The following is a 26,735-nucleotide window of genomic DNA, read 5'->3' as shown; positions in this document are numbered from 1 at the left end:
TAGTATTTTTCTTTTAGTTCGATAATATAATAAATTTGTTTATTTTTTGAAATATTATAAATATTCGAATATAAATTAGATAAAAAAATTTATTTATTAAATTTATATTTATTTTGTATGAAAAAAGGTGTATTTTGTAAAGAAAAAATCTAAAAAAAATTACCTTACTGGTGGATTTACAGACAGATTTTTTGTTTGTATTCAAAGTTTGGAAAATCCGTCTGTAATTACAGACGAAAAATTCGTATGAAAATCCGTCTGAAAATCCGTCTGAAAATTCGTCTGTAATTACAGACGGAAAATCTGTCTGAAAATTCGTCTGTAATTACAGACGGAAAATCCGTCTGAAAATCTGTCTGTAATTACAGACGGAAAATCCGTCTGAAAGTGCGTCGCCTTTGGGAAATTGGTAGAAAATTTACAGAGGGAAAATCCGTCGGTAACTGCTAAAAATCTGTCTGTAATTTTCCGACGGAAAAAAAATCCGTCGGTAAATAATTTCCGACGGGGCTTTTACAGAGGGACAAAATCCGTCGGTAATTTCGTCGGTAACCAAAAATCCGTCTGTAATAAAGACTAAATCCGTCTGTAAATCTGTCTGTATTAATCCATTTTCTAGTTGTGATTTTTAAAATTAACATGAAATTTCTAGTTTCTAATTTCTTATACAATAAAATAATATGAATTAATTCTAAAATGATAGTATTTTGAAAATTAACCTTAAAATATTATTTTTTATTTAAAATCTTTTAATAAGTTTATTTTGCTCAACCTTGTTTTTTTTTTTATAAAAAAATATCAAAATTACTATGTGTAATATAATTATAAAACGTTTTACTCTAAAAAGGTAGTTACTCTTTTTTAAGTAGTATTTTAGTGATTTTAAAAATGTTGTTTAAAGGATATTTTAATCTTTTTAAAATAAATATTAAAAATTATTTTAATTATTTAAAATGAACTTTGAGAATATTTTAATATTTTTAAAGTAGAATACAAGTATTTCGAAATACAATTAAACAATATTAAGACAAAAGTAAAGCGTGTATCTTCTTTTTTAAAGAAGCAAAGCATACTCAATAGTCAATACTTTCCACAATTGCTAAAACATAGCAATTATTTTTTTTAGTAACTATATTTGGTATTAATATTTCTTATGGACTTTGAATTCATCACTCGACGTGATTCAATCATTTGTGTTTTTATAAAGTGATGATATAAATGGTACCGCTTATTTTTTATTTTTTCTGATTCAATAAATTAGACAACTCAAATTTATAATTGTCCAAATGCATGTGTATACATAAAAAGTTAGAACATTATAAAAAATGCGAATTTAATTTATAATTAAATTTAAAATTAAAATAATCATAGAATATTAAAATTAAAATAATTATATGATACTTATGATTATTTTAATTTTAAATTTAATTATAAATTAAATTCGCATTTTTGATAATATTCTAACTTTTTATGTATGGGCATGCACTTGGATAATTACAAATTTGGGTTAACCAATTTGTTAAATCACCAAAAAGAAAAAATGAGTGAATACCATTTATATCATCACTTTATGAAAATGCACATAGTTGAACCACGTCAACTCATGAATTCAAAGCCTATAAAATATTTTAATACCAAATATGGTCACTGAAAAAAAAAAGGATAATTGCTATGTTTTAACAATTGTGAAAAGTATTGAGTATGCTTTGCTTCTTTAAAAAAGAAGGTGCACGCTTTACTTTTGTCTTAATATTATTTAATTATATTTCAAAAGACTTGTATTTTACTTTAAAAATATTAAAATATTTGCAAAGTTTATTTTAAACAATTAAAATAATTTTTAGTATTTATTTTAAAAAGATTAAAATATTCTTTAAGCTACATTTTTAAAATTACTAAAATACTATTTAAAAAAAGAGTAACTATCCTTTTAGAGTAAAATGTTGTATAATTATATTACACATGGTAATTTTGATATTTTTTTATAAAAAAAAAAGCTAAGGTTGAGCAAAATAAACCTATTAAAAGATTTCAAATAAAAAAATATATTTTAAGTTTAATTTTCAAAATACTATCATTTTTTAATTAATTTATATTATTTTATTGTATAAGAAATTAGAAATTTCATGTTAATTTTAAAAACGAAAAAAAATTTTAAGTTTATTTTAACATTATAAAAAAGTCATCGGAACTAGTCGGATGGAGTAGAAATTGGATTTGTTAATGAATTGAAAAAGGAAAACAATAAAAAATCTCTCCCCAAGCCGTGCTTGCATTTTTCATTGCACACGACTTTCCCCTTCTTGCGTGTACCAATTGAATTACTTTGAAAAAAAGAAATGAAACTGAAAAAATGAAAAACGAGTCAAGGTAGATTGTCCTACACTAGCACTTCCCCTTAATAATTCCACGACAGACGATCCTATTCCGGGAATAGTTTCGGGTACTCCTGTTACAATTTTGACTGCCCAATAACCAATTTGATCCCAAGGTAAGGAATAACCAGTTACACAGTCAAATTTAACAATGAACAAATCTGACGGTATAAATTTTGTCGGTAATTATTTAGCGGCAGATTTTTTTGTTTGCCGTTAATTACTGACAAATTTAGCAGTGAATATAAAGTATAAACTTGTAATCGATAAAATTTGACAATTTATACTTTAATATTAATATTAATAAATCAACATGTTAAACAAAATTAGTTTATACTTTAATATTAATAAAATATTATTACGATTTAATCCAAATAATAATTTTTTTTATTCCATGATTTAAATTTTTTTTAAAAAAAAAGACTTTGACACTTTTAACTTTGACGGTTGCTGACGGGACAATAAAAAAGATATATTAATATTTATTTTACTACTGTTGAGTTTACCAAAATTATTATTTATATGTGAATTATGATCTTAAAAAATATAAAAATATTATATATACATTAAAATTAATTATTATATTATCTATATATATATATAGTAATAAAGTATTAAAAAGAGATAAAGATATTATTGTTGTATGTTATAGATAGAAGAGTGCCATGAATAATAATGAATGAATCTAGCTAACAAATAATATTTACTCATCGTTAGCATTTTTTTTTTCTTGATATATTTAGGCATGGTGATGGTGTTGTATTCTGCTCATGTTCATGTATCTCTGGTTTTACAACAAGCCACCATTTTACGAAGCAATATCTAATGCATTATAATCCAGTTAAGTATAAGCTCTAACCCCACTCCTATTCCTATATGCTCTTCTTTTTCTTCTTCAATAATAATTTTGGTGAAAGCTTAGAACAGACTTAGAATGAACTAGTGCATAGAGAGGGAAAAAGGGAACAAGATTAAAGTGAAAAATTTGCACTATAGCACCAACTTTATAGAGTGCCAAATTTTGTTTCTTTCGGTGGCAACTCTTGCTGATTTTACAAAGCCATCAAGTTTGACCAATGTGACAAATGAGAAGCCACTAATCATCCAATCCAATCACTAACTCTTGTTTATAAATAGATTACTTTGTTTTGGTTTTCTGAGACTCAACACTCCCAACATTCATACAACCTTTTATTATCCTTCTTTCTTCTCATGCCTCTTCAATCTTCTTTCTCCTCCTCTTCCACTCATTCTTCTTTACTGTTTCATCTCTTATTTGCCCTGTTAGAATATTATTAGGATTAATTAGGATCAATTAGTATTATTTAATACATCTGAATATTTGTTATAAGAGATTACGTCCTTATTATTACGATTCTCTTAGTACCTATAAATATCATTTCATATTGTATCATTCTAGATAACTTGAATAGACAATTTGAATACAGTCAATAATACACAAATCATTTCTCTAGTTTAGTCTCTTATTTCTAACATGCCCGTTATTCAAACACTGGTGGATGGTGATGGATTATTTTCTTTGTTTAAGCCCAAACTCTCCTCAATCAATTTACATAATGCGGGGAGGGGCAGCTGTTGTACCATCCAAAGGTTTTTAATTAACTTTTTATACTACTTCTCTATTTTATATATGCATTATTACATGCTGCAAATCATGTGTGTAAACCTGTTTCGACTTGACTTGTTGACTTCGTGGGTTGACTTGACCCAAAACCATTAAAAACGTTATGCTTTTACTATCCAAAAGACTTTATATGCTTATAAAAAGGGGTAAGGAAGTTTCATTGTAAGTAATAAGAACAAACACAGAATATGAAAGTATATAAACATATTAAAAATATTATTTATATACTAAAATCAGTCATTAATATATTTGTATATAAATATATGTATAATTTAATTTATTTTTAATATATATTTACATTTCAATATATATTTTATATTGATGATTAGTTTTAATAGTTAATTTTAATATACACGTAGTATAATCCTAAACTTATACACTATTTTTTTTTATAAAATTTAAGTTGTGTGATTTTTTATATTTTTTATTTTTATAAAACATAACAATGAAATTATTATAAGAATATATGATGTTTATAAACACTTCTAGTGTTATTTACTATATATATATATATAAATATATAAACTATTTGGAGGGTCTTTGCCGTGTTAGACTTCATAAGGAATGAGTCAAGTCATTGTGTAATTTACACCCTTTTTTGTTATTAATAAAAAAGGTTTTTTTTTTATGAAATTAATAACATTATGCTATATAAATGCAGCCAAATTAAGTTTCACTTTAACTTTATTATTGACGAATGTAATTTTTTTTATTTGTGCTTTTTTTTTTATTTGTCGCGGTTTAAATCACTCAAAAAATATTTTAGTTATTTAAAAAAAATAATAAATTTTGAAGTGTCATGAGTTTATTTTGTGGTAGTTTTTCATAACGGCCACAACTTCATTCATACTAATATCTAATCAAGTCTTATTATTATGTATTTTTTTTTAAAAAATATTTTTTCTTAAAATAGAATGTATAGAAATTAGACATTTTTTCTTCTATGATAACACTTTTTTTTCGATCGGTGATTACAGACTCTCAATCCCAGAAAAAAGAAAAGAACTCAGTGCTTACACAACAACAAACTACAACGACTTATGAAAATATTAATAACCAGTCTAAATAAATTTTTAAATTTAAATGGAAGACTCGGGGCACTTGCCCCACTACTATATGCATAGGTTCGTTTTTGTAAATATTAGACAAATTAATCTCTAATAAATTTTATTATTGAATAATTAGAATCTAAAAAATATTACACATATTAATTCTCTTTTAAAATTATAAAAAAATTAATTTGTCTAACAAAATTAATTTTCAAAAATAAAAAATAAAAACAAAAATTCATTAAAAAACCAATAAATGTGATCGAAAATTTGTTGAAGATCAACTTGCTAATTACTCCAAAATAAAATAAAAAAACTTTGAATGGGTAAACTCCCCGGAGTGCTGGTGGAAATTTCAGTCCAAAGAGGGACCCATCAGCAAAAAAATTCCACTCGCTTTTAGCACCTTATAATGTTTATAAACATCAAACAACCAGTAAACAAACACATAAAAAAAATTCAAAAAACACCATTCTCTTCTTTTTCTTCTTCAATGGCTTCATAAAATCCTATCTTCTTCTTTCTCTTCAATCATCAAAGCCAAGCTTGATCTCCACCCTTCAGATCTCAACACCTTTAGAACTCTCCAAAGAGACCTTGGTCTCAATGCACTTTTAGTCAATGCGGTCAAGGCTTCCACCCATGCACCATCGATGGTGTGTTCTGCGACACCGCCACAGCCACCTACGTCCTCCAAGATTCTCAATGGAACCCTCTCTTCCGCCATTGGACACCTCACTGAGCTTAAAGAACTCTCTTTATCTGATAACTACCACTTCGTTGACCGCATCCCAAACTCCATAGTCAACCTCAAGCTCGAAATCCTCGACCTCCGTGGCAACGGCTTATCCGGCGAAGTCCCGCCTCACCTTTCTTCGCTTGCAAGGCTCCGACTCCTCGATGTCTCCTCCAACAAACTCTCCGGCAACCTCAACTTCCTCAAGTATTTTCCGAACCTGGAAAAGCTAAACGTCGCCGACAACCACTTTATTGGTCGTGTCCCGGTTTCTATTCGCTCGTTTCGGAACCTCAGACACTTCAACTTCTCCGGCAATAGTTTCCTCGAAGGCTCGAGGCCGATTGCCAAGAATTACAATGTCCCAAGACGCTTCATCTTTGCTGAGGAAACGGCGGCGGCATAACCGCTCTTGCGCCATCTCCGAGATCAAACAAAAGGAGGAGGAGGAGGAGCTATTTTCCTAGTTTTTGATATTGTTAGTTGAGAGTTGTAACTGTAACTGACTTTGTTTGATCGGTGTGATGTAGGGCGAACCTGAGGAGGGCGAAGCTGGATCCATCGGCGCAGCACGGTGTCAGGAAGTTCTCCGATCTGACGCCGGAAGAGTTCAAGAGGCATCACCTTGGATCCAGTCAAGAACCAGGTACGTATTATTATTGTTATTGTTATTATTAAAATTTTATCTGAATTTTTTAGTTTATTCATAAAGTTTATTTGAAGTGTATATAAATGTATTCTTCATATCATAAAGTGTAAAAATATTTTCTTTCATAAATAGTAATACAATAGATTAATTTTATATAATATTATGAATATAAAAATGAATATAAACCTAAAAAAAATATAAAGAATCAACTTTTAAATAATTAATATTAATTTTTTTTGAAGAATTTAGAATTAAAATTTATATTAAAAAAAGTTAGTTATGTCTTAAATTTAGTCTAAAATAATGAATAAATATTACTTGTTGGAAGACTTACATGTGTTATGGCCTTTACATGGTATACACTACTCCTTTTGTATGTAAACGCCGATACAAAATTAGTTAGTGTTCTCCACGTACATTATAATCTTACTCTAGTATATTAATTAAATAATAAATTATTAACAAATATTTATAACAAAGACACTTTAGTGTACGTGGCATAAATTAATGGGAGAAAATAAATCTTTTATTTTACTTTTAGCACACAAAATTATGATTCCACTAAAGTATAACACATGACCCAAAGAAAAGAAAAAGTGTAAACACTACCATGAAATTTATCCCATTTATCATAATAATATTGACAAATCCAGGGCGGAGCTAGATAAAATATTAGAGAGGGGACAAAAATATTTATCCAATAAACTAAGACTAAAATAAAATTTTAAGGGGGGCTAAACTAAAATTTACATATAATTTACATGTAAAAAATTAAAATTAGGGGGGCCATCGCCCCCCTTTCCCACCACCTAGCTTCGCCCCTGGACAAATCGCATTATCTAATAGATAAATTTAATATTTTTTTTTTGTTTGATCTTCAATTTTTAAGTTATTTAAATTTGGACAACAATAACTTTAACATCACTCAATATCATAATCAGCGTAAAAACTCTTTTAACAATATCCACCATCTTGATTTGTCAAATAATGACAATCTGAAAGAGGATAATATATTCCATTAGATTTTTAATCTTTCTTCTTTACAGTATCTCGATTTTAGTGACATTAATCTTCAAAAGAAAATTGATTCACACTTTGAGAGTTATATTTAAAGTATTGTGGACTTTGAGACATCTATCTATCTTTTCAATATACTAATTTTATTGCACTTAAAGTCTTAAGTTATCAAATTGGATTTAATTTTAATTTTAGTATCTTAACTATTCTCTTCTCCAAAAATTCTATGCAAGGCCAACCTCAAACACTTCAATACTTTCAAAGCTTTAAATCCTTATATTTGGATGAGAATGATCTCAATGGATCCATTTCAATTTAGGTGAGTCAACTTGAAAACTATAAGATCTAGTTCTTTTTAAAATTTCATTTTTCAAGTTCTTTTCTTATAAGTTAGAAAAATCTGTCACCTTTGATTATGTTATATCTTGAATCAAATTTTTTTTATAGGAAATATTTCTAAAAAAAATTTCGCTCCTTTTCAAACCTAGAAGATTTAGTTTTAGGTTCACAATTATTGATCTTTGATTTTGATCCTTGATGAATCTCTCTTTTTCAATTTCAAACTCTGATGTTAGATATTGTGAGCTCCAAACTTTTTTTGTAGATATATACACAAAACTCTATGCTACTTTTAACCATTATGAACTTAAGAATTTCATTGGAATCAATTGAAAAGTAGAAAAAGTTTATTAATTCTAATCAAATTTAACATCTTTTTTTGCATAATAATTCAATCAATGGCAGAATTTTGAATGTGTTGCTTAATTTCAAAGTATTATTGTTGGATAAATTTGAGAGGTAATGTGTCTCGAATATCACCAAATGTCACTCTTTTAGATTTATCTAACAGTTCTTTGTCTGGATCCATTTCTCATTTTTTATGTCACAAAATAAAAAATAATAATTTGAAATATTTGGATCTCTGGTAATCTTTTTATTAGGGAAGGTTCCAAATTGTTAGATACATTAAAAATTATTACAGCATATTAACTTGGAAGACAATAATTTTAGAAGCTAAATTCTCCACTCAATATGTATTTTGTCTAACCTAATTTTATTTATTTTATTCAATAATAGATTATTTGGAGAGGTGTCTCTTTCATTGAGAAATTGTAAAAAATTCCGTGTTCTTATTCTAGGTGAAAATAAGTTTTTAGGAGCTATATCAAATTAGGTGGGGCAAAGTATAATCACGCTCAAATTACGATCTAACTTATTTAGTGGTAATATCTCCACTGTAATATGCAAGCTTCATTTTCTCAAGATATTGGATTTTTCAAATAACAAATTATCAGGATCAATACCAAGATGTTGTCGCAACATGACAAGCATGATTTCTAAAAATGAATAATTTAATTCATTATTTGGGGTAATTATTCCTATGATTTTTCACAAAAGTTACTTTATTTTTCTCTTCACTTATAATTTTACTATGCTCATTAAGGATATTAAATTAGATTATACACATTCAATGCGTATCTTTAATTTTTTAAGTAACAATTTATCTAAATCGATACTAATAAAATTGTTTATGCTTAGTGGATTGCAGTCTTTAAATTTATCTCACAATCAATTGATGAAAATGATTCTACAAGATATTAACAATTTGGTATTATTGAAATTTGTTGATCTCTCAAACAACTTATTTTTAGGACAAATTTTTCACGTCATGTCTAGTTTATTTTTTCTGGAAGACCTGAATCTCTTTTGTAATCATTTTGAGGCTCAAATAGTCAAATTCAATAAGGAACTAACCTTAAAGGGTTTTAAAAATTTTGTTATATAAAAAATTTAAACCTATATGAATTTTCACTCACAAGGATATGTTAATACAATGAGAAATTACCAAATAAAAAGCAGCTAAGAGAAGATGATGAGAATGATAATGATAACTTTGAATTTTATTTATGGTTCTTTGTAGAATTAGGATTTGGATGTCACAAACTTGTGGCAAATTCAAATTTTGATCTCATTTAGAACCATGAATAAAATTCAAAGTTGTCATCATCATTGTCATCATCTTCTCTCATCTGTTTTTTATTTGGTAGTTCCTCATCGTGTGAGCATATCCTTGTAAGTGGAGATTCACATAGGTTTGGATTTTTCATTAGCTAAAATTTTAAAACTCTTAAAGTTGAGTTCTTGATGGAATTTTGCTCTCAAAACTATTATAAGAGAGATTCAGGTCTTTGAGAAAAGACAAACTAGACATGGCCCGAGAAATTTATTCCGAAAAAAGTTGCTTGAGAGATCAAGAGATTTTACTAATACCAAGTTGTCAATATCTTGTGCAATCATTTTCATAAATTAATTGTGGGATAAATCCAAAGACGGTAATCTACTGAATATAAGCAATTTTATTGGTATCGATCCAGATAGAATGTTACTTGAAAAATCAATGGTACGCATTGAATGTGTATAATCTAATTTAATACCCTTAATGAGCATAGTAAATTACAAGTAAAGAGAAAAATAAAGTAAAAATAATAGGAATAGTAACACCAAATGAATCAAATGATTCATTTTTGGAGATCATACTTGTCATGTTGCTACAATATCTTAGTATTGGTCCGAATAATTTGTTATTTGAAATATCCAATATCTTAAAAAAATGAAGCTTGTATATTGTAGTGAAAATATTACCACTAAATAGGTTGGATTGTAATTGGAGCACAATTATACTTTGTCTTACCCAATTTAATATAACTCATGAAAATTTATTTTCACCTAGATTAAGAATAAGAAGCTTTTCACAATTTCTCCATGAGAGGCACTTTTTTAGAAAATCTATTATTAAATAAATTAAATAAAATTAGGTTGAATAAAGTACTTATTGAGTGGAGAATTTGACCTCTAAAATTATTGTCTTTCAAGTTAATATATTGTAATGATTTTTAATGCATCCAACAATCTGAAACCTCTCCTGGTAAAAGATTACGAGAGAGATCCAAATATTTCAAATTATTTTTTCTATTTTGTGACATAAGAAATGAAAAATGCATGGATCCAGACAAAAAGTTGTTAGATAAATTTAAAAGAGTGATATTTGGTGATATTCATGACATATTACTTATTAAATTATTGCCATCTAGTAATAATACTTTGGAATTAAGCCGCATATTCAAAATACTGTCATTGATTGAATTGTTATAAAAAAAGATGTTGAATTTGATCAGAAACAAACTTCAAGAACTTTTCAATTGGTCCCAATGAAATTCTTGAGTTCATAATAGTAAGAAGTGGCAGAGAATTTTGTGTATATATCCACACAAAAAAATTTGGAACTCATAGCATCTAACATCAAATCTTGAAGTTGAAAATGAGAGATCTATTAAGGATCAAAGTCAAAGATCAATGATTGTGAGCCTAAACTTAAATGTTTTAAGTTTTGAGAAGGAGTGAAATTTTTTTCAGAAATGTTTCCTGTAAAAAAATTTAATTCAAAATATAACATAGTCAAAGATGACAAATTTTTTAAACTTGTAAAAAAAAAAAGACCTGAAAATGAATTTCTAAAAAGAACTAGATATTGTAGTTCTTCAAGTTGACCCATCTAAATTAGAATGGATCTATTGGGATTATTTTCATCCAAATACAAGGATTTAAGGCCTTAAAAATATGAAAGTATTTCAGGAAGTTGGCCTTGCATCAAATTTTTGGATAAGAGAATAGTTGAGATACCAAAACTAAGATTAAATCCGACTTTGTAACTCAAGACTTTAAGTGCAATAAGATTGACATATTGAAGGGATGAATAGATATTTCGAAGTCCACAATGCTTTGAATATAACTCTGAAAATGAATTAGTTTCCTTTTAAAGACTAATGCCACTAAGGTCAAAATACTGCAAAGAAAAAAAATAAAACTTCAATGGAATATTTTATCAGCTTTAAGATTGTCATTATTTGACAAATCAATATAGTGAATGTTGTTGGAAGAGTTTTCACGCTGACTATAATATTGGATGTTGTTGAAGTTATTGTTGTCCAAATTCAACTAACTTAGAAATGGAAGATCAAATAAAGAAGACAGATTGAGTTATGCGAACTTGTCAAGATCATTATCATAAATAGGATAAATTTTTGGATAATAGAGATTCAGTTTTTTTATTTTTACCGTGATGTTATCACAGTGAACTCCCTTCTATTGACAACAAATTTTTTTTAATAGACCATAAAAAAGAATATGCCAAAGAGATATGTGATTCCACGCTTAAATTTAAATAAAGTGTTCTTATCTTTCTCATCACACTAACAAATTTTGGAATTACACATGGTTGTACACAGTAATAAACAAAATAAAAGGATTTAAATGTAGTATTGACAAGAAAAGGAATCGACCATAATAATTGCACAATAAGATATTAGATATTATGTTGTTTTGTTTTAGAGTTTTGGTGATGATGGTCTTATTGATGAAAAGTTATTAGTACCCATGACAAAGAATTTATAAGTTCATGAAACAAGTGTAATGTAGAATAATATTATCATGTTAGTGTTCACACTCTTTCTTTTCTTTGGGTCATGTGCTGGTGCTTTGGTGGGGTCATGATTTTGTGTGCTGAAAGTAAAATAAAAGATTTATTCTCTCCTATTAATTTATGTCACGTATACTAAAGTGACTTTGTTATAAATATTTATTAGTAACTTATTATTTTATAGGAAACATTTTAAGTGCACCAGGAAGCACCGGTACACCAATTATTTTAACCGTTGATTTTAATTAATATATATTATATATATTTTTTATAATTCAGATTAACGGTTAAAACAACTGGTACACCGATACTCTCGGTGCACTTGAAATACTTCCTATTTTATATACTAGGGTAAAAATTATAATTTACGTGGAGAACATTTAACAATTTTGTGTCGGTGTTCACATATAAAAAGAGTCGTATGTACCACGCAAAGGCCATAATGCATGCAGGTCTCCCAAAGAGTAATATTTACCCATCATTTTGGACTGAGTTTAAAACATAAACTTGTTTTAATATAAATTTTAATTTTAAATTCTTCAAAAATAAAAATGAACTAATATTAATTATTTAAAAGTTAATTTCTTATATTTTCTTTTAGATTTATATTCATTTAATTTTTTTAACTCCGTCTATGTTACATCTGCAATACATAATCGATCCCAAATTCAGATAAAAAAAAGAGAATTGTATTAGACCTTTAACAACTAATATAAAAATTTAGTAAATTTTTTTTATTAATATGATTATTCGTGATTAAAATAAAAAGTGATTTTTTTATTCATACAAAATTGCTTGCTAAAATAATTTATTTAGTAGAGTTATTTATATATTTTATATTTAGATTAAGAAAAACGTAAAACCACAAACTTAACCCGTTAAATAAATAAAATAAAATTAAAAAATACATAAATTAAATTAGTATTTAAATAACTACTCAAAATGTAAATTAATAATTTAATATTGGATAACACTTGCTATATTACGCTTTCTAAAACAAATTTTTTAACATTTTTGTTGATGGCATTAAATCTAATATTAGCCAAAATTAATAATATTATAGTCTTATAAAATAAAAAATGTCTATTTATCTTCTGAAATCCATAACAAAAGTTTTATATAAAAATATAAAAAAAAATTCTTAAAAATGACAAAATATTACACAATAATGATTATATTGTAGAGTCATGTTATACAATGTATAAATAAATTTATAAAAAATAAAAATACAGATAAAAATGACTTAAACGTGACATTGTTAGTTCTTGTGATATGCTCTTTTTATGAGTAATATTTCAAATTAGTACCAATGAATTTAATATAAATTTTAAAAAATTTTAATTATTAAAAATTTGAGAATTAATTTAATGACTAAAATTTATTAAAGACTAAAATGTTTAACTAAAAATTTCTTAAAAAGATTTGATTTGGGATATCATTTCCCTCTTATTGATGAATTTAAAATTGTATATAAAAAAAAGTTAATGCTAAATATGATTATTAACTTGTTGGCTCACTATCAATAAAAAAAAAAGAAGAACAATAATTATGTTTTAGCAATTGTAGACGTTTAATCAATTGACAGAAAGTAATTGATGACTTCGCAATAACTATGTCTTAGTAATTAATTGTTATGTTTAAGAGTTTAATATTTATTATTTTATTATAAAAAATAATTATTTAAAATAAGGATAAACGAGTTGTCTTTTATTTTTATACTTTGAAAAAGTTAATGAAAATTCCACAATTTTTTTATGCTTATCAGTAGTTATTTTAATTCGTTTAGTTTTTAATTTTTATATTTTTTTTCCTTAGTTCCTTCCTGAGAGATATGTGGAGAACAAAAATATTATAGTTGTTTTATTTATATATTTTGTATTGTTTTATTAATCGCACAATAACATCTTTTCTTAGCTTTATCCATAAAGTAATTTTTTTTTGGAACAGAATCATAAAAGCAAATTTTATAACATAGAATTGTGGATATACATCATATCAATTGTACATAATTAAAATTAATAAGATACATGCATGTATGCTAAATAGAAAGTAATTAAAAATAACATCAATATCACAAAATCACATTATATTAATTAATTTTGATAATTAAATTTATCATTTTCTTTTAAAATTGAAGATTAATAAATGAATCTTTTAATTGTACTTTGAACACTAAATTATACATTGAAATAATAAAGTAGTGTGATGAGATGTTAAGTAATTTTCAAATTTTATAGTAAAATATCTCAATTTGATAATTAAATTGATAAAACTTATCATCATTATGTATAAAAATTATCAAATAGTGTAACTGTGTCAAAAATTTACATATTAAAGAGAAAAAATTAAAATGAGAGTGAAAATGAAGTTTACACATAGATCAAATATTCTATTACTATGCATTCACATGTAACAATTAATAAACAAAGCATATCATTATTTCGCATACAAAAAATATATATATTTTTCAAAACAAATATTCTTTTCATTTCTAAGTCGTGTCTCTATTAACCTTATTATTAGTCACTAGATGATGTAAATCGTGCAAAGTAAAAAGACGACTCACCTTTAATAAACAGTAATATAAGGAGACTTTTGAATTTATAATAGCTAAGTCTTAATAATTAATTAATTATTATGAAATATATTATTTATATACTAAATACCATTGACGATATTTGCATAAAAATATAATTATTATTAATTAATTATGTATTTATATTATTTTTAATTAAAAACAAAGAAAATATATATTTAATTGTTAAGAAAAAATATTAATTTTAAAATAATTGTTATTTAAATTATTTTTTTATCAATAATAAATGTAAGTTTATTTGTTATAATTTTTTTAGTGAAAATACATAAAGAGTATGTAGTATATAAAGTGTAATAACTTAATAGATATTTTTAAGGAGATTTTTCATTCTTTTCAACGATGAGAATAATTTATTTTTCTCCCTTTCTTAATCTCTTTTCAAACCATCAACATCACAGCTTAAACAACTTAGGACATGAGATTTTCTTCAATAGTATTTATTATAAAAGTGTAGATGTAACAAAATTGAATTAATAATTTATTATTATTGTTACAAGTAAGAAATAAGAAAATAAGAGGGCATGCATGTATTACTATTTTAGTAGTTATTCAAATAAATCGTTAAATAATAAAAACAACTTTAAATATATATTTCACAATTCAAATAATATATTTTTATCATAATACATTACAGATTCAACGGATGAAAAACATAAAAATAATAATAATAAAAGAGTTTTATAATTGACAAAATAATTTTAAAATAACAACCTGATGAATCCATGTCACATTATTATTGTAATTATTAATTATTGTCTAAATAAAACACACATGCAAAACCCTGATAACTTGATAAAGTAAGTTGTTCAATTATGTTGTGCACCCCCACAACCTGCAAATTTTATACATATATATAGAAGCAAGGGTAAGTAAAAATTTTTTTCAAATTTATTTGAACATTAATATATACTATATTATTATTATTATTATTATTTTAGTTCGTATGGTTTGGCATAAAAATTAAAACCATTCTTAACATTAAGTTCAGTCTTAGAACCATATTTTTTTATTTTTGGACAAAATTATCTTTCTATTTGTTATTATTAATTTAAAATAAATAAATAGATAAATAAATAATATAATAAAAATAATATATTGAAGAAGCTGGGCATGTTAAGATCATCATTTTCAAGTCTTTGAATACAGAGAGTGGCGTTTAAGCAGAAGAGAAAAAAAAAATAGATGATGAAGTGTACGTCATGAGGTGCCACATGAGTAGTAAACTATTATTTTAAATTAGTTTACGATAACAATAAAAAAGTCTCACATTAATTTTAAAAATTTAGCCTAATAAAATATATAAATTTTGTCATAATTTTATTTTATTATTATTTTTATTTATTTTTATCTCGTGCAGTTGTTTAAGGTACTATTTTATAATTGCCTCATTCTTTTTTTTTTATTGGTTTTATTTATTGATGGTGTGTATGTAGGTGAGGTTTTGGCCAAGCTAATCATCTCTGCAAGGAATGAAGCTGAACTGGAGTGAGTAAAGACAAAGCTGAAAGGTACATGGATTCATCTTACTTTTATGTGCAAATATTGATATAGGCTAATGGCTTGAGTTATTATTAATTATTAAGTTATTTGAATATCACTAGGGAACCATGCACTTGAAGAAATCAAGAGTTTGCCTCATCTTTATTGATTATTCCATGTTTAGAATGTAGATATTTCATCTTTATTGATTTAATTCATGATTAACCTAATAAGGAATATAGTCACACTATAGTCATCCATCTTACAAGTTCAAAGTTCTAGTAAAGCATATGTAGAAAACGTTTATATTATTATTATTATTTAGTAAATATTTTATAAATTTAAAATGAGATTTATTTATTTTAACCAATCTATAATTTTGTTTTTATTATTATGTTATTGTTGATTTTTTAAAATATTATTAAAACTTGTTATGTCATGGTTGGTTATTTAAAATTTGATATCGAGATTTGTTGTAACACCCTACTACACAGAACTTTACGCTTAAATCGTAGAATAGAGGTAGTGTGGTGTTACGGACCTCTGATAAAAAATACATACGTATAATAGTGAAAAAGTATAATATACTAGGAGTCTTGAAAAACGGGTAAAGCAAAATCGCAAAATAAAAAGCACAACATTTAGAAAACGGAATTACTTTGCAAGCTAAAAACCTAAAGATCTTAGATATGAATAAGCGAAAGAGTGGATAAATAGCCAAGAATACAGCATAACTAGCCCCTGACTCAGCCTACGAAGCCAAGGTTGGCGGAAGAATATTTACATACATATACAAATATCCCAAAATACCCAAAATACATAAATAAAACCTTAACTCTCCTTTAACCTCTATGAGGGACAAAATAATCAAGTTTCTTGGAGAGAAAGCTAAGTATATATATACACAAACTGATAATCAAAAGAACCCATGGACTACTCCGCTTCAAGGATCCAGACGCCTTGCGAGGTGCCTCTCGACCTGCATCTGAAAACAACAACATAGTATGGGGTGAGAACCAGAGGTTCTTAGTATGGTAAAGGTGCCACGCATATAATATATAAGGTCTTGGAAATGCTAGAGGCAATCCTAGAATGCCATCATACAGTTATAAAACTTAAACTCTAAGCAGAAGCCATAAATAGGGGTAGGTAATCTAAAGAGTTCTAAACTTACTTACTCTAAACCTAACATTAACACCAAACCGGTCCACCTTTCTTCCGCTCCTCCATCACCATTGATTTAGCAGAGACAAACAATCAAACAATTTCATGCACAAGTACAAAACAGATAGTGCAAATAGGAAATATAACAGTTAGCATGATATATATTCAGTTAGGCAATCCCAAGTGATGCATAGTAGACAAAATAAACAAAATGCACATGATGAATGTCTATCCTACTGGTCGTGAGCTCACGTGTCGGTTACTTTATCAGAACCCGCACATCTGGTAGCTAACCCAGACATTAGTCTCTAGGTTGCGCATCTCTAGGAGGATCATAAACGAAGGGGAGTGCCTTTCCACCTTCTCCTGAAGGTTTTACGAAAGAGAGTGCCTTTCCACATCGAAGGAGTGTGCCTTTCCACCTTGCAACCAGAGAAGAATGTGGGGGGAAACAATATGAAGGAGAGTGCCTTTCCATCTTTTCCACATCTACATCACAACAAGAGAGGGAACTTTCGTCCTCAACTTGCCATATCGACCATTTTGGCCACACCCAGTCATCCCCAAATCTCATTATTTATCATCATCATTTCCTTACATTCGTTCTTTATAGCCATAACAACATGTATTCATTTAACTTTCACATCATTCTCTTATAATTCATACGTTTACCCTTTTCTTCATCCCCAAATTACCTCAATTTCCTAGTTTCAACTAATTACTAAGCTTACTAATAAGATATACGGCTAAAAGAATAAAAATAGAGGTTTAGAGGATCGAAACCATGTTTGAATCATAAAAACATGAGTGCTGGAGAAATAGAGTGCGTGCGCACACCAAACAGGAACTACTTGGTGTGCATGCGCCTCACCTATGCAAGTGCCACCGGCAGAAAGCATATCCTGATGCGTGCGTGCGCACCATGACATGCGTACGCACATTTTCTGTAAAACACCAGGTGTGTGTGCGCACAAAGGTGTGCGTACGCACAAGTGAAGTTGTTGCTACTGTTGGGTGCGTGCGCACATCAGTGTGCGTAGGCACACACCAAAAACTCTGGTTCTGCTACATTTTAAAAATTTTCAATTTTTCGTATCAGATTTTCAGTGTCCATAACTTCTCCTACAGAATTTGATTTTCTGCAAAATTTATATCGTTCTCAAGCTTATAAAACTGTCTCTAATTTGAAACAAATATCATCGTCATCCAAAATTTAAGGTTCGAGTTATGGACTGCCAAAATTCATAAAAATTAAGTTTCGTTCAAAACCTCAAACCTTCCTTTTCTATAAAATTCAACTCACCATACCTACTTCTTATCCCAATTAATCAGCACCAATACACATACATAGCATCTCAATACAAGTCCACCACCTATTCAACAAATCACAAACTCTTCAAACTTCATTTTTCATCAAATCACATACTAAGTTCTTACCTCCATCAACATTAACATCATCATTATACTAGCATACATATGTACATATTTAACCCACATTGTCAATTGCTCAACTACAACCAAGCACCAAGAAAACATCATAAATTCACCATGACCATATTCCTCAACACATGCCTAACATCAAGTTATCAATCAACATCATAAAGATTAATCATTCAACATATTCAACCACTTTAACTTATCCTATAGTTCTCTAGCCTAAGTTTTCCCAGAGCATTACATATTAAATGGCGAAACCTAAACCATACCTTAGCCGATTCCGGTGTTGGTCCAAGGCAACCCTTAAGTCATACATACAGTCTCACAATTCACAAAACCACCAAGACCTTGACACCAATCCTTCACCAAGCCTTCAAATATCCACAATTCAATCCCAAAACTTGTATACACACACCTAGTTCACACCTATTATACATATATGATTCAAAATTCAGAATTCACATACTCAAAACCAAGAATTTGGCCAAGGAAAGACATTTCACCGTACATCGGACCAAGAGAGCCAAAACCAACAAGCTCGACAAGCTAATTTGAATTTAGAGAATCAAAGTTAACAAATTCTCAAATTGGGCATACATAATTTTTGAAAATTGAGGGGAAGGAGAGGCTGGAATATTAGAGTAACTTACTAAAAAAATTATTCCAATAGAATTGTAGAGCTCAACGCGATAAACGTGTGGCCGCAAACGGTGCGGCAATCGGAGTTTGGATGAAGAAATTATGGTAGATAGAAGGTGGTGTTAGGTTTATGTCTTCTTCCCTTTCACCATGGGTGCTGCTTCAGCGTGTTTGCTGAGTGAAGGGAAGAAGAGTGCCCCTTCTTTAATTACTTGGGCTGACTAGTTGGGCCTTGGGTCCATTTTGGGTCCGATTCAATCAGAACGGTTCGTTCGGTCTAATCTTAGAGCCAAATTTTTTAAAATTGATGTCAAAATTATTTTAATGAGTTCTATTCTAATTTAATATAATATTCACGTTTTTTATTTTTTATTAAAAATTAATTTATCGACTAATTATTCGCTAATTTTCTGGGATTTACACTTGTTATGTATATTTTTTTAATTTATAAAACCACAAATTTAATCTTGTCTAAACCGCTTGATATTAGATTGAATTGAATCAGATTGTCTATAAAAAAAGTATTTAATCCAAATTGCACTACAAATAAAATTAATGTTTAAATCAGATGAATTTTTGACACAAAACTGATCTAAATCGCATCGCAAATAATCCTAAATATAATATAATATATTTTTTAGTAATTGTTAAATAATTTTAAAAATATTTTGCATTTCTATTTTATAATTTAATTCTTTAGGAATTAGAATAAATTATTTGTTATGGAATTAATGTTTTTATATATAAACAAAATGTTTAAAGTTTTATTGCTAGATGTGATAAGATTGAATAGTTGCATTTTTTTATGAAACAAGTTCATACAATAAATTTGTAACGTGAAGAAACAGAACAATTTCATCATGATATAATTGTCACAAAAAAAAATGAAATAATGTGAAATTGGCTAAACGCCTTGAAAATGAAAAACTTGAACTTATATATATATGTCAATCTATACTAATTACTTCAAATACGAAAAACTTGAACTTATATATATATATATATATATATATATATATATATATATAAGAAAAATTTGAAATAATTAGTATAAATTGACATATATAAAAAATTTGAAGTAATTAGTATAGATTGACATATATATAAGTTCAAGTTTTTCATGTTCAAAGCGTTTAGTCAATTGTACATTGTTTTATTTTTTCTGTGAGATTTATGTTATGATGAAATTGTTTTGTTTCTTGACGTTATAGATTTATTGTGTGCACTTATTTCATAAAAAAATGCAACTATTCAATCTTATCACATCTAGCAATGAAACTTTAAACATTTTGTTTATACATAAAAGCATTAATTGCGTAACAAATAATTTAATTCCTAAAGAATTCAATTATAAAATAGAAATGCAAAATATTTTTTAAAATTATTTAATAATTACTAAAAAATATAAAGAACTTTTTGGACAAGCTATATAAGAAACTCACAATAAAAAAAATAAACATAATTTCAACCAAGAAGACTTTAGTCTAATCTATACCATCTTAAAGGTTTTTTTTATTTTTTTTTTGGAGTTGTTTGCGAATTAGAATTTTAAGGAAAAAGAAATAAAAATAAAAAATTATTTTATAATTTAATATACTTTTTAACTTTTTTATAAAATCTTTACACCTTTACATATATATTTCTTTTTCTTAAACCAAATTGATGTACTTATAATATTTTAGGTGTCATTTTTAATTATTTATTATTTCATTATAAATATATATAAAATTCTACATTAGTTAAAAAGGAAATAAAACATATTTTTTATAAGGGTGTGAATATCTTTTTATTCTAAACGCATTTTAATGAGTAAATATAAGAATTTTGTTATTATCTCTACTATTAAAACAAAATTATGAGGCTTTATACTAAAACAGATAATCAAGTGATCAATGACTAGTTAATCAAGTAGATGAAATAACGTTTAATAAGCTAAGTTAGATCATCGAGTCCAACCCATTATTTTGAACTCGTTTTGCCACCCCTTAGTGGCTGCTTAAAAAATATATATATATGGTGAACTTGTTTCATAACAAGATGCACTATAAACTGTTCAATCTTATTGTAGCTAGTATTGAAACATTAGACATTTTATTCATAAAAGTATTCTATATCATAAATCATCTATTCTGATTCTTAACAATTTAAATTGTAAAATAGAGATGTTCAAATGTATTTTGAATTATTCAATAATATTAGAGTTATTTGCAAATTATTTTTTTTTATGAAAAGAAATAAAAATGAACAAAAATTTTTAAGCAAATAAACTAATATACATATAAGTTTTGGGTAAAACATATAGATAAAATAAATGCAGTTCAATATTACACGAGATGGGTATAAGAAAAGCTCAACTCCCTTTAACACATATCCCCTCATACTAACAGCATTCAAATTTAAAAGGATGAGCTTCTTAGTTTTTTTTTTTTTTTTTTTTTTTTTCTTTTGGTGATAGTAGGGGCAAAGGCCCATCTTAGGTATAATCTTAATACTCTCCTCTTTTAATATTTACAAGGATATAGATAATAAATAATTAATTTAAAAGTAGTAATGTCAATAAGTAATCTGTATAAATCGAACTTTTGAAATTCGATTTATATGTATATATTGCAAAAGTAATAAATTAAATAAAGTTAATTTGATTTACTATTGTTTCATGTAATAAATCGAATCCAATTAATTCGATTTACATAGTATAAGTGTAAATCGAATTAGATAGATTCAATTTACATATAATTGAATCTGAATTCGGACATACATGTACCATTCTTCATTTAGGATAATTGTATAATATTAAACTACATTTATTTTATCTGTGTTTTATCCTATAAATTAACTTAAAAGTAGTAAATGTTAATATACAATCTATATTAGTACTAAATCAAATCAGCTAAATTAATTCAATTTATATGTATATACTACAGAAGTAGTAAATCGAATAAACTATATTCGATTTATTATTCATACAACACATATAGTAAATCGAATCCAATTGGTTCGATTTATATTGAAAAATCATAAATCGAATTTAGTTGATTCGATTTACATAGAGTTATTTTAGGATATACATGTAACTCATTTCATTTTAAGACATTGGTGTAATATAGATCTCCATTTAGTTTGTTTGTGTGATTTACCCTTTTATTATCTATTTACAAGTTCAATATCAGTTCTAATAAAGCATAATTAGAGTAAACTAATAGTATTATATTATATTTAGAGTTATTTGCGATGCGATTTAGATCAGTTTTGTGTCAAAAATTCATTTGATTTAAACACTAATTTTACTTGCAGTGCAATTTGAATTAAATACTTTTTTATAGACAATTTGATTCAATTCAATCTCATATTAAATGGTTTAGACAAGATTAAATTTATGGTTTTATAAATTAAAAAATGTACATAACAAATCTCGACATCAAATTTTAAATAACCAACAATGACATAACAAGTTTTAATAATATTTTTAAAAAATCAACAATAATATAATAATAAAAATAAAATTATAAATTGGTTAGAATAAATAAATCTCATTTTAAATTCATAAAATATTCACTAAATAATAATAATAATAATAATAATATAATAATAATAATAATAATAATAATAATAATAATAATAATAATAATAATATAAACGTCTTCTACATATGTTTTACTAGAACTTTGAACTTGTAAAATGGATGGCTATAGTATGACTATGTTCCTTATTAGGTTAGTCATGGATTAAATCAATAAAGATGAAATATCACATTCTAGGCATGGACAAATCAATGAAGGTGAGGCAAACCCTTAATTTCTTTAGGTGCATAGTTCCCTAGTAATATTCAAATAACATAATAATTAATAGTAACTCTTGTGCGTATGTACGGACCTGTGTGTATATACAAATATTAAATTAGGTATTAAATTTTGATGTTTTATTTTTTTAAAAAAATTCTTTATGTACAGACATACACATGTGTGCGTACACACAAACCGATTCACATCTTCTGTTCGGAGCGTTCGCACATATTGATGCGTGCGCACAACTCCAATTTTATATTTTTTGTGCGTACGCATGGACAAGTGTGCGTATGCACGACTCTGTTATCACACCACCCTACTTCTTTTCTTCTCTTCTCTCCATTTCTTCTCGTCTTTTCTCTTCCCTTCTCTTCTTTCTCTTCTTCAATCATCATCCATCACTATCATTCACCACCCACCATACCCCACTTTAGTTAGTTAGTTAGTTAATGTTTAGTAAGTTAGTTTAATTTTCTATTTTAGTAGATTAAGTTAGTTATTAGCATAGGTTAGATTATACTTGACTACTTGGTTGAATTTTGAATGTTGGACATTTGTACATACTAAGTACTTATGACATTGTCTTCATAAATTTTGTTGAATTTTAAAATTACATGTTGTAACAAGCCACCATGTAATTTGAATTCACTATTTGTTATTTGGCAATTGTATGTAGTTGATGTATTTTTTTTTTTTTTTTGTTATTAGGTGATGCTTGCTATGATCGATTTTTATTTAAGTCATCTAGTTGATGCATTGACATTAAGGAATTATGAAATTGGATCATAAGCCCACCTAGTGATATTTTTTGAGCTTTTTAAGTTTTGTGGTCTATGCTTGCCATGTTTTCCACTTCATGTCATTTAGGTGTTGCAAACAAATTTTTCTCTATCATCCATTTCACAATTTCTTGATTTTTGTTTGAATACTTTTATGCTCATTTATTACTTATTTATTTATCTTAGCCTACAAGTTTCCTTTTTAAAAGTATTTTAAGCACACTAGAATGAGTGAAGTGCATGTTTCTTTGTGTAATTGTGACATAGCTTTTCATGCTAGTCTGTGTTCTAAACTGCGCACAACTTAAAATTCACACACTTGTTTTCTTCATGTCACAAACTAATTCACTCACTTTATTTTAGTGATTCTTACCTCATTTCAACAATCTATGCTTCCTTGTTTTTGCATTTACTCATCTTACTATCTTATTTTCCATCTTTCATGGATGAGTCACCATAAGCAAAAAGGGAAGCGGGAGAAAGAACACGTAGAAGTCGGTTGATCCACCCGCTGAAGGTGGCAATCCGAATAGTCTCCATACCCCCTTGCTCATCTTTGGATGCACCGAGGACGGTGCAAACTTTTAAGTGTAGGGAGATCGTCACCGATCGACGATCTTAGGTGACAAATTCTAATCTCAAACACTTGCATATTTTATTTTTTTCTTAGTCTGTATATATTTTAGAGCTGTAATTGTATTTTTCTTAGTTTATTGCATTTCTTTCCACATATATAATAAGTTTAGTTAAAATAATGAAGTTTTCCAAGAAAAATATTCTAAATAGGACATTGATATCCTAATTGATTTGAGTTGATATTTGTTGCATTGAAACTTGCTTGAAATATATTGTGGAACATGTTTTTGAGCTAAGAATACATAAGCATGTGAGTTTTGAGCCTAATTATGTGGTTACATCATATTAACCACTATTTTTATTCTTGTGTGTGTTATTCTCTTTTTATGATTGTAATCTTTGATTTGTTTGATTCTTTATGTCCAATGTTTGATGTATATATGCATTTGTATGATTGAGGCCATAATTTTATTTAGCTCACTTGTCCCAAATAGCCTACCCTTTTATCTTCATTTGTTAACCAACTTTGAGCCTATTTTAATCCCCTTTTGTTCTTAATTTTAGCGCATTACTAGTCTTAAAGCGAAAAACAATAAATGTCCTTTATTTGGATCTTTGATTAACTTATGCTAGTGAGAGTGTTTATCATCTAAGTGTGAGAAAGTTGGGAACTTTGGTTGAGGTAAAAGCGAATTTTTATACTTTTGTTGAAAATCTTGAGAATTGGATATATATTCATGCATTAAATGTTTAAACCATATGTATTGATACTTTTGTATATACTCTAGTTTGAAAAAAAAAAGTAGGAAAAAAAGAAGAAAAGAAAAAGAAAAAAGAGAGAAAAAAAAGTAAGTAATAAAAAGGGGGACAAAATGTTTCGAAATAAAGTAATAATAACAAGTGAATGCATGAGTATGTGATTAAGTAAATAATGGGTAGGTGAGAGAGCTTAAATTAGTCAAAGATTCAAATTTTAAGCTCACTTGACCATATACATTCTTACCTTGACCCTAACCCCATTACAACCATGAAAAGTCCTCATGATATTTGTATGCATACATTGAATGATTGTTGACTGTTAGATGAAAAACAAATCTTGAAAAGCATAATTAGAGGAGAATTGAGCGAATCAATCCTAAACACTTGAGCGATTAGAGTGCATATACACATCCAGTGAGGGGTTCGATTGCTCAAATTCTACGTTTCCACTTATTATTATTGCTTATCCAGCAAGTTTGTAAATTCTTTTCAACAACTCTAATCAATTATGGATTTGACTTGGTTAAGATTGCTTTAGCCCGTATGTTCATATATGCTTTCTTGGAAATTGATTTATTTTGACTAAGTAGTTGCATTCATTTAGATAGATTGTATATAGGTAGTTTCCTTACTTTGAATAAATGTAATTCCCCTTCTTATCTTTCTTTGACATAGCATGAGGACATGCTATTGTTTAAGTGTGGGGATATGATAAATCCACATTTCATGATATTTATTTGCTCTATTTGGGTAGATTTCATCAACTTTTCTTGCATTTATCTATTGAAATAGCATAGTTTCATGATTTCTTCATAAATTGTGCTTGAAAGTAAAAACATACTTTTTAGATCTTTTAATTACTAATTTTTATTCACTTTAATCCCATTTGATGCCTTGATGTGTTTGTTAAGTGATTTTAGGTTTTCAAGACAAGTATGGGTTGAAGAAGTGAGAAAAGAGCATGCAAAAGAGAAGAAATAATGAAGAAATGGAATTTGGAAGTTTCAGCATCCGTGCGTGCGCACAGTAATGCATGCATATGCACAAGTGTGAGCTCATGGCGACGCGTATGCGTGATCCACGCGTACGCGTGAGGGTGAATTTTGCCAGGTGACGCGTACGCGTGACCCATGCGTACGCGGGACCTTTGTCACGTGAGCTCATTAATTGCAATTCGCTGGGGGCGAATTCTAAGCCTCTAAAATCCAGTCCAACTTATTTTTGAAGCTATTTCAAGGCAAAGTGAAGAAGGATGAAGGGGGAGGAGCAATTATGGTAGCCTAGTATCATGTTGTAGGTCATCTTCTAGAGAGAGAGGAGCTCCCCCTTCTCTCTAGAAATTAGAGTTATTAGTTTAATTTCTCTTTAATTTCTCTTTTTAATTCTTATTTTCGTCTAATTTCTTTTACCTTTCTTTGTTCGATTGTCTCAATTTTCTTAGTTTATCTTGTTAATTTTTTATTTTGGTTACTTTTCATGTTGATGAACCCTTGTAAATTTCTATTTCATTTAATGCAATTTATGTTTTCATGTTATTATTGCTCTCTTTAATTGTTGGTTATTCATTTCTTGC

General features: G+C 27.4%; 1 protein-coding gene and 1 long non-coding RNA gene across 2 annotated transcripts; one reads left to right on the top strand and one right to left on the bottom strand.

Annotated features, from left to right (window-relative positions):
* Positions 1–3,523: 3,523 nt before the first annotated feature.
* Positions 3,524–26,697, top strand: LOC130947934 (cysteine protease RD19A-like). Its single transcript, XM_057876647.1, has 4 exons — positions 3,524–3,986; positions 6,336–6,451; positions 15,978–16,053; positions 24,273–26,697. The coding sequence occupies exons 1-3, from the start codon at positions 3,871–3,873 to the stop codon at positions 16,031–16,033; spliced, it is 288 nt and encodes a 95-aa protein (XP_057732630.1). The 5' UTR covers positions 3,524–3,870; the 3' UTR covers positions 16,034–16,053; positions 24,273–26,697.
* On the bottom strand, positions 16,726–19,589 carry LOC130947935 (uncharacterized). Its single transcript, XR_009072864.1, has 3 exons — positions 19,275–19,589; positions 18,894–19,050; positions 16,726–17,008 (listed from the first exon to the last, which is right to left on the bottom strand). It is a non-coding gene; the product is annotated as an uncharacterized LOC130947935 (long non-coding RNA).
* Positions 26,698–26,735: the final 38 nt, after the last annotated feature.

This window comes from Arachis stenosperma, chromosome 9 (genome assembly GCF_014773155.1).
Source record: "Arachis stenosperma cultivar V10309 chromosome 9, arast.V10309.gnm1.PFL2, whole genome shotgun sequence".
NCBI classification, from domain to species: domain Eukaryota; kingdom Viridiplantae; phylum Streptophyta; class Magnoliopsida; order Fabales; family Fabaceae; genus Arachis; species Arachis stenosperma.
Note: the sequence above shows the minus strand (reverse complement) of the source record. Positions and strands in the feature narration are given on the sequence as shown.

What these genes read in the sequence shown, in the direction of transcription:
- LOC130947934 (XM_057876647.1), top strand. Translation starts at nt 3,871, where the DNA reads ATGCCCGTTATTCAAACACTGGTGGATGGTGATGGATTATTTTCTTTG. An exon ending in AGCTGTTGTACCATCCAAAG is followed by an intron (nt 3,987 to 6,335) that starts GTTTTTAATTAA and finishes GGTGTGATGTAG; the next exon opens with GGCGAACCTGAGGAGGGCGA. An exon ending in TGGATCCAGTCAAGAACCAG is followed by an intron (nt 6,452 to 15,977) that starts GTACGTATTATT and finishes GTGTGTATGTAG; the next exon opens with GTGAGGTTTTGGCCAAGCTA.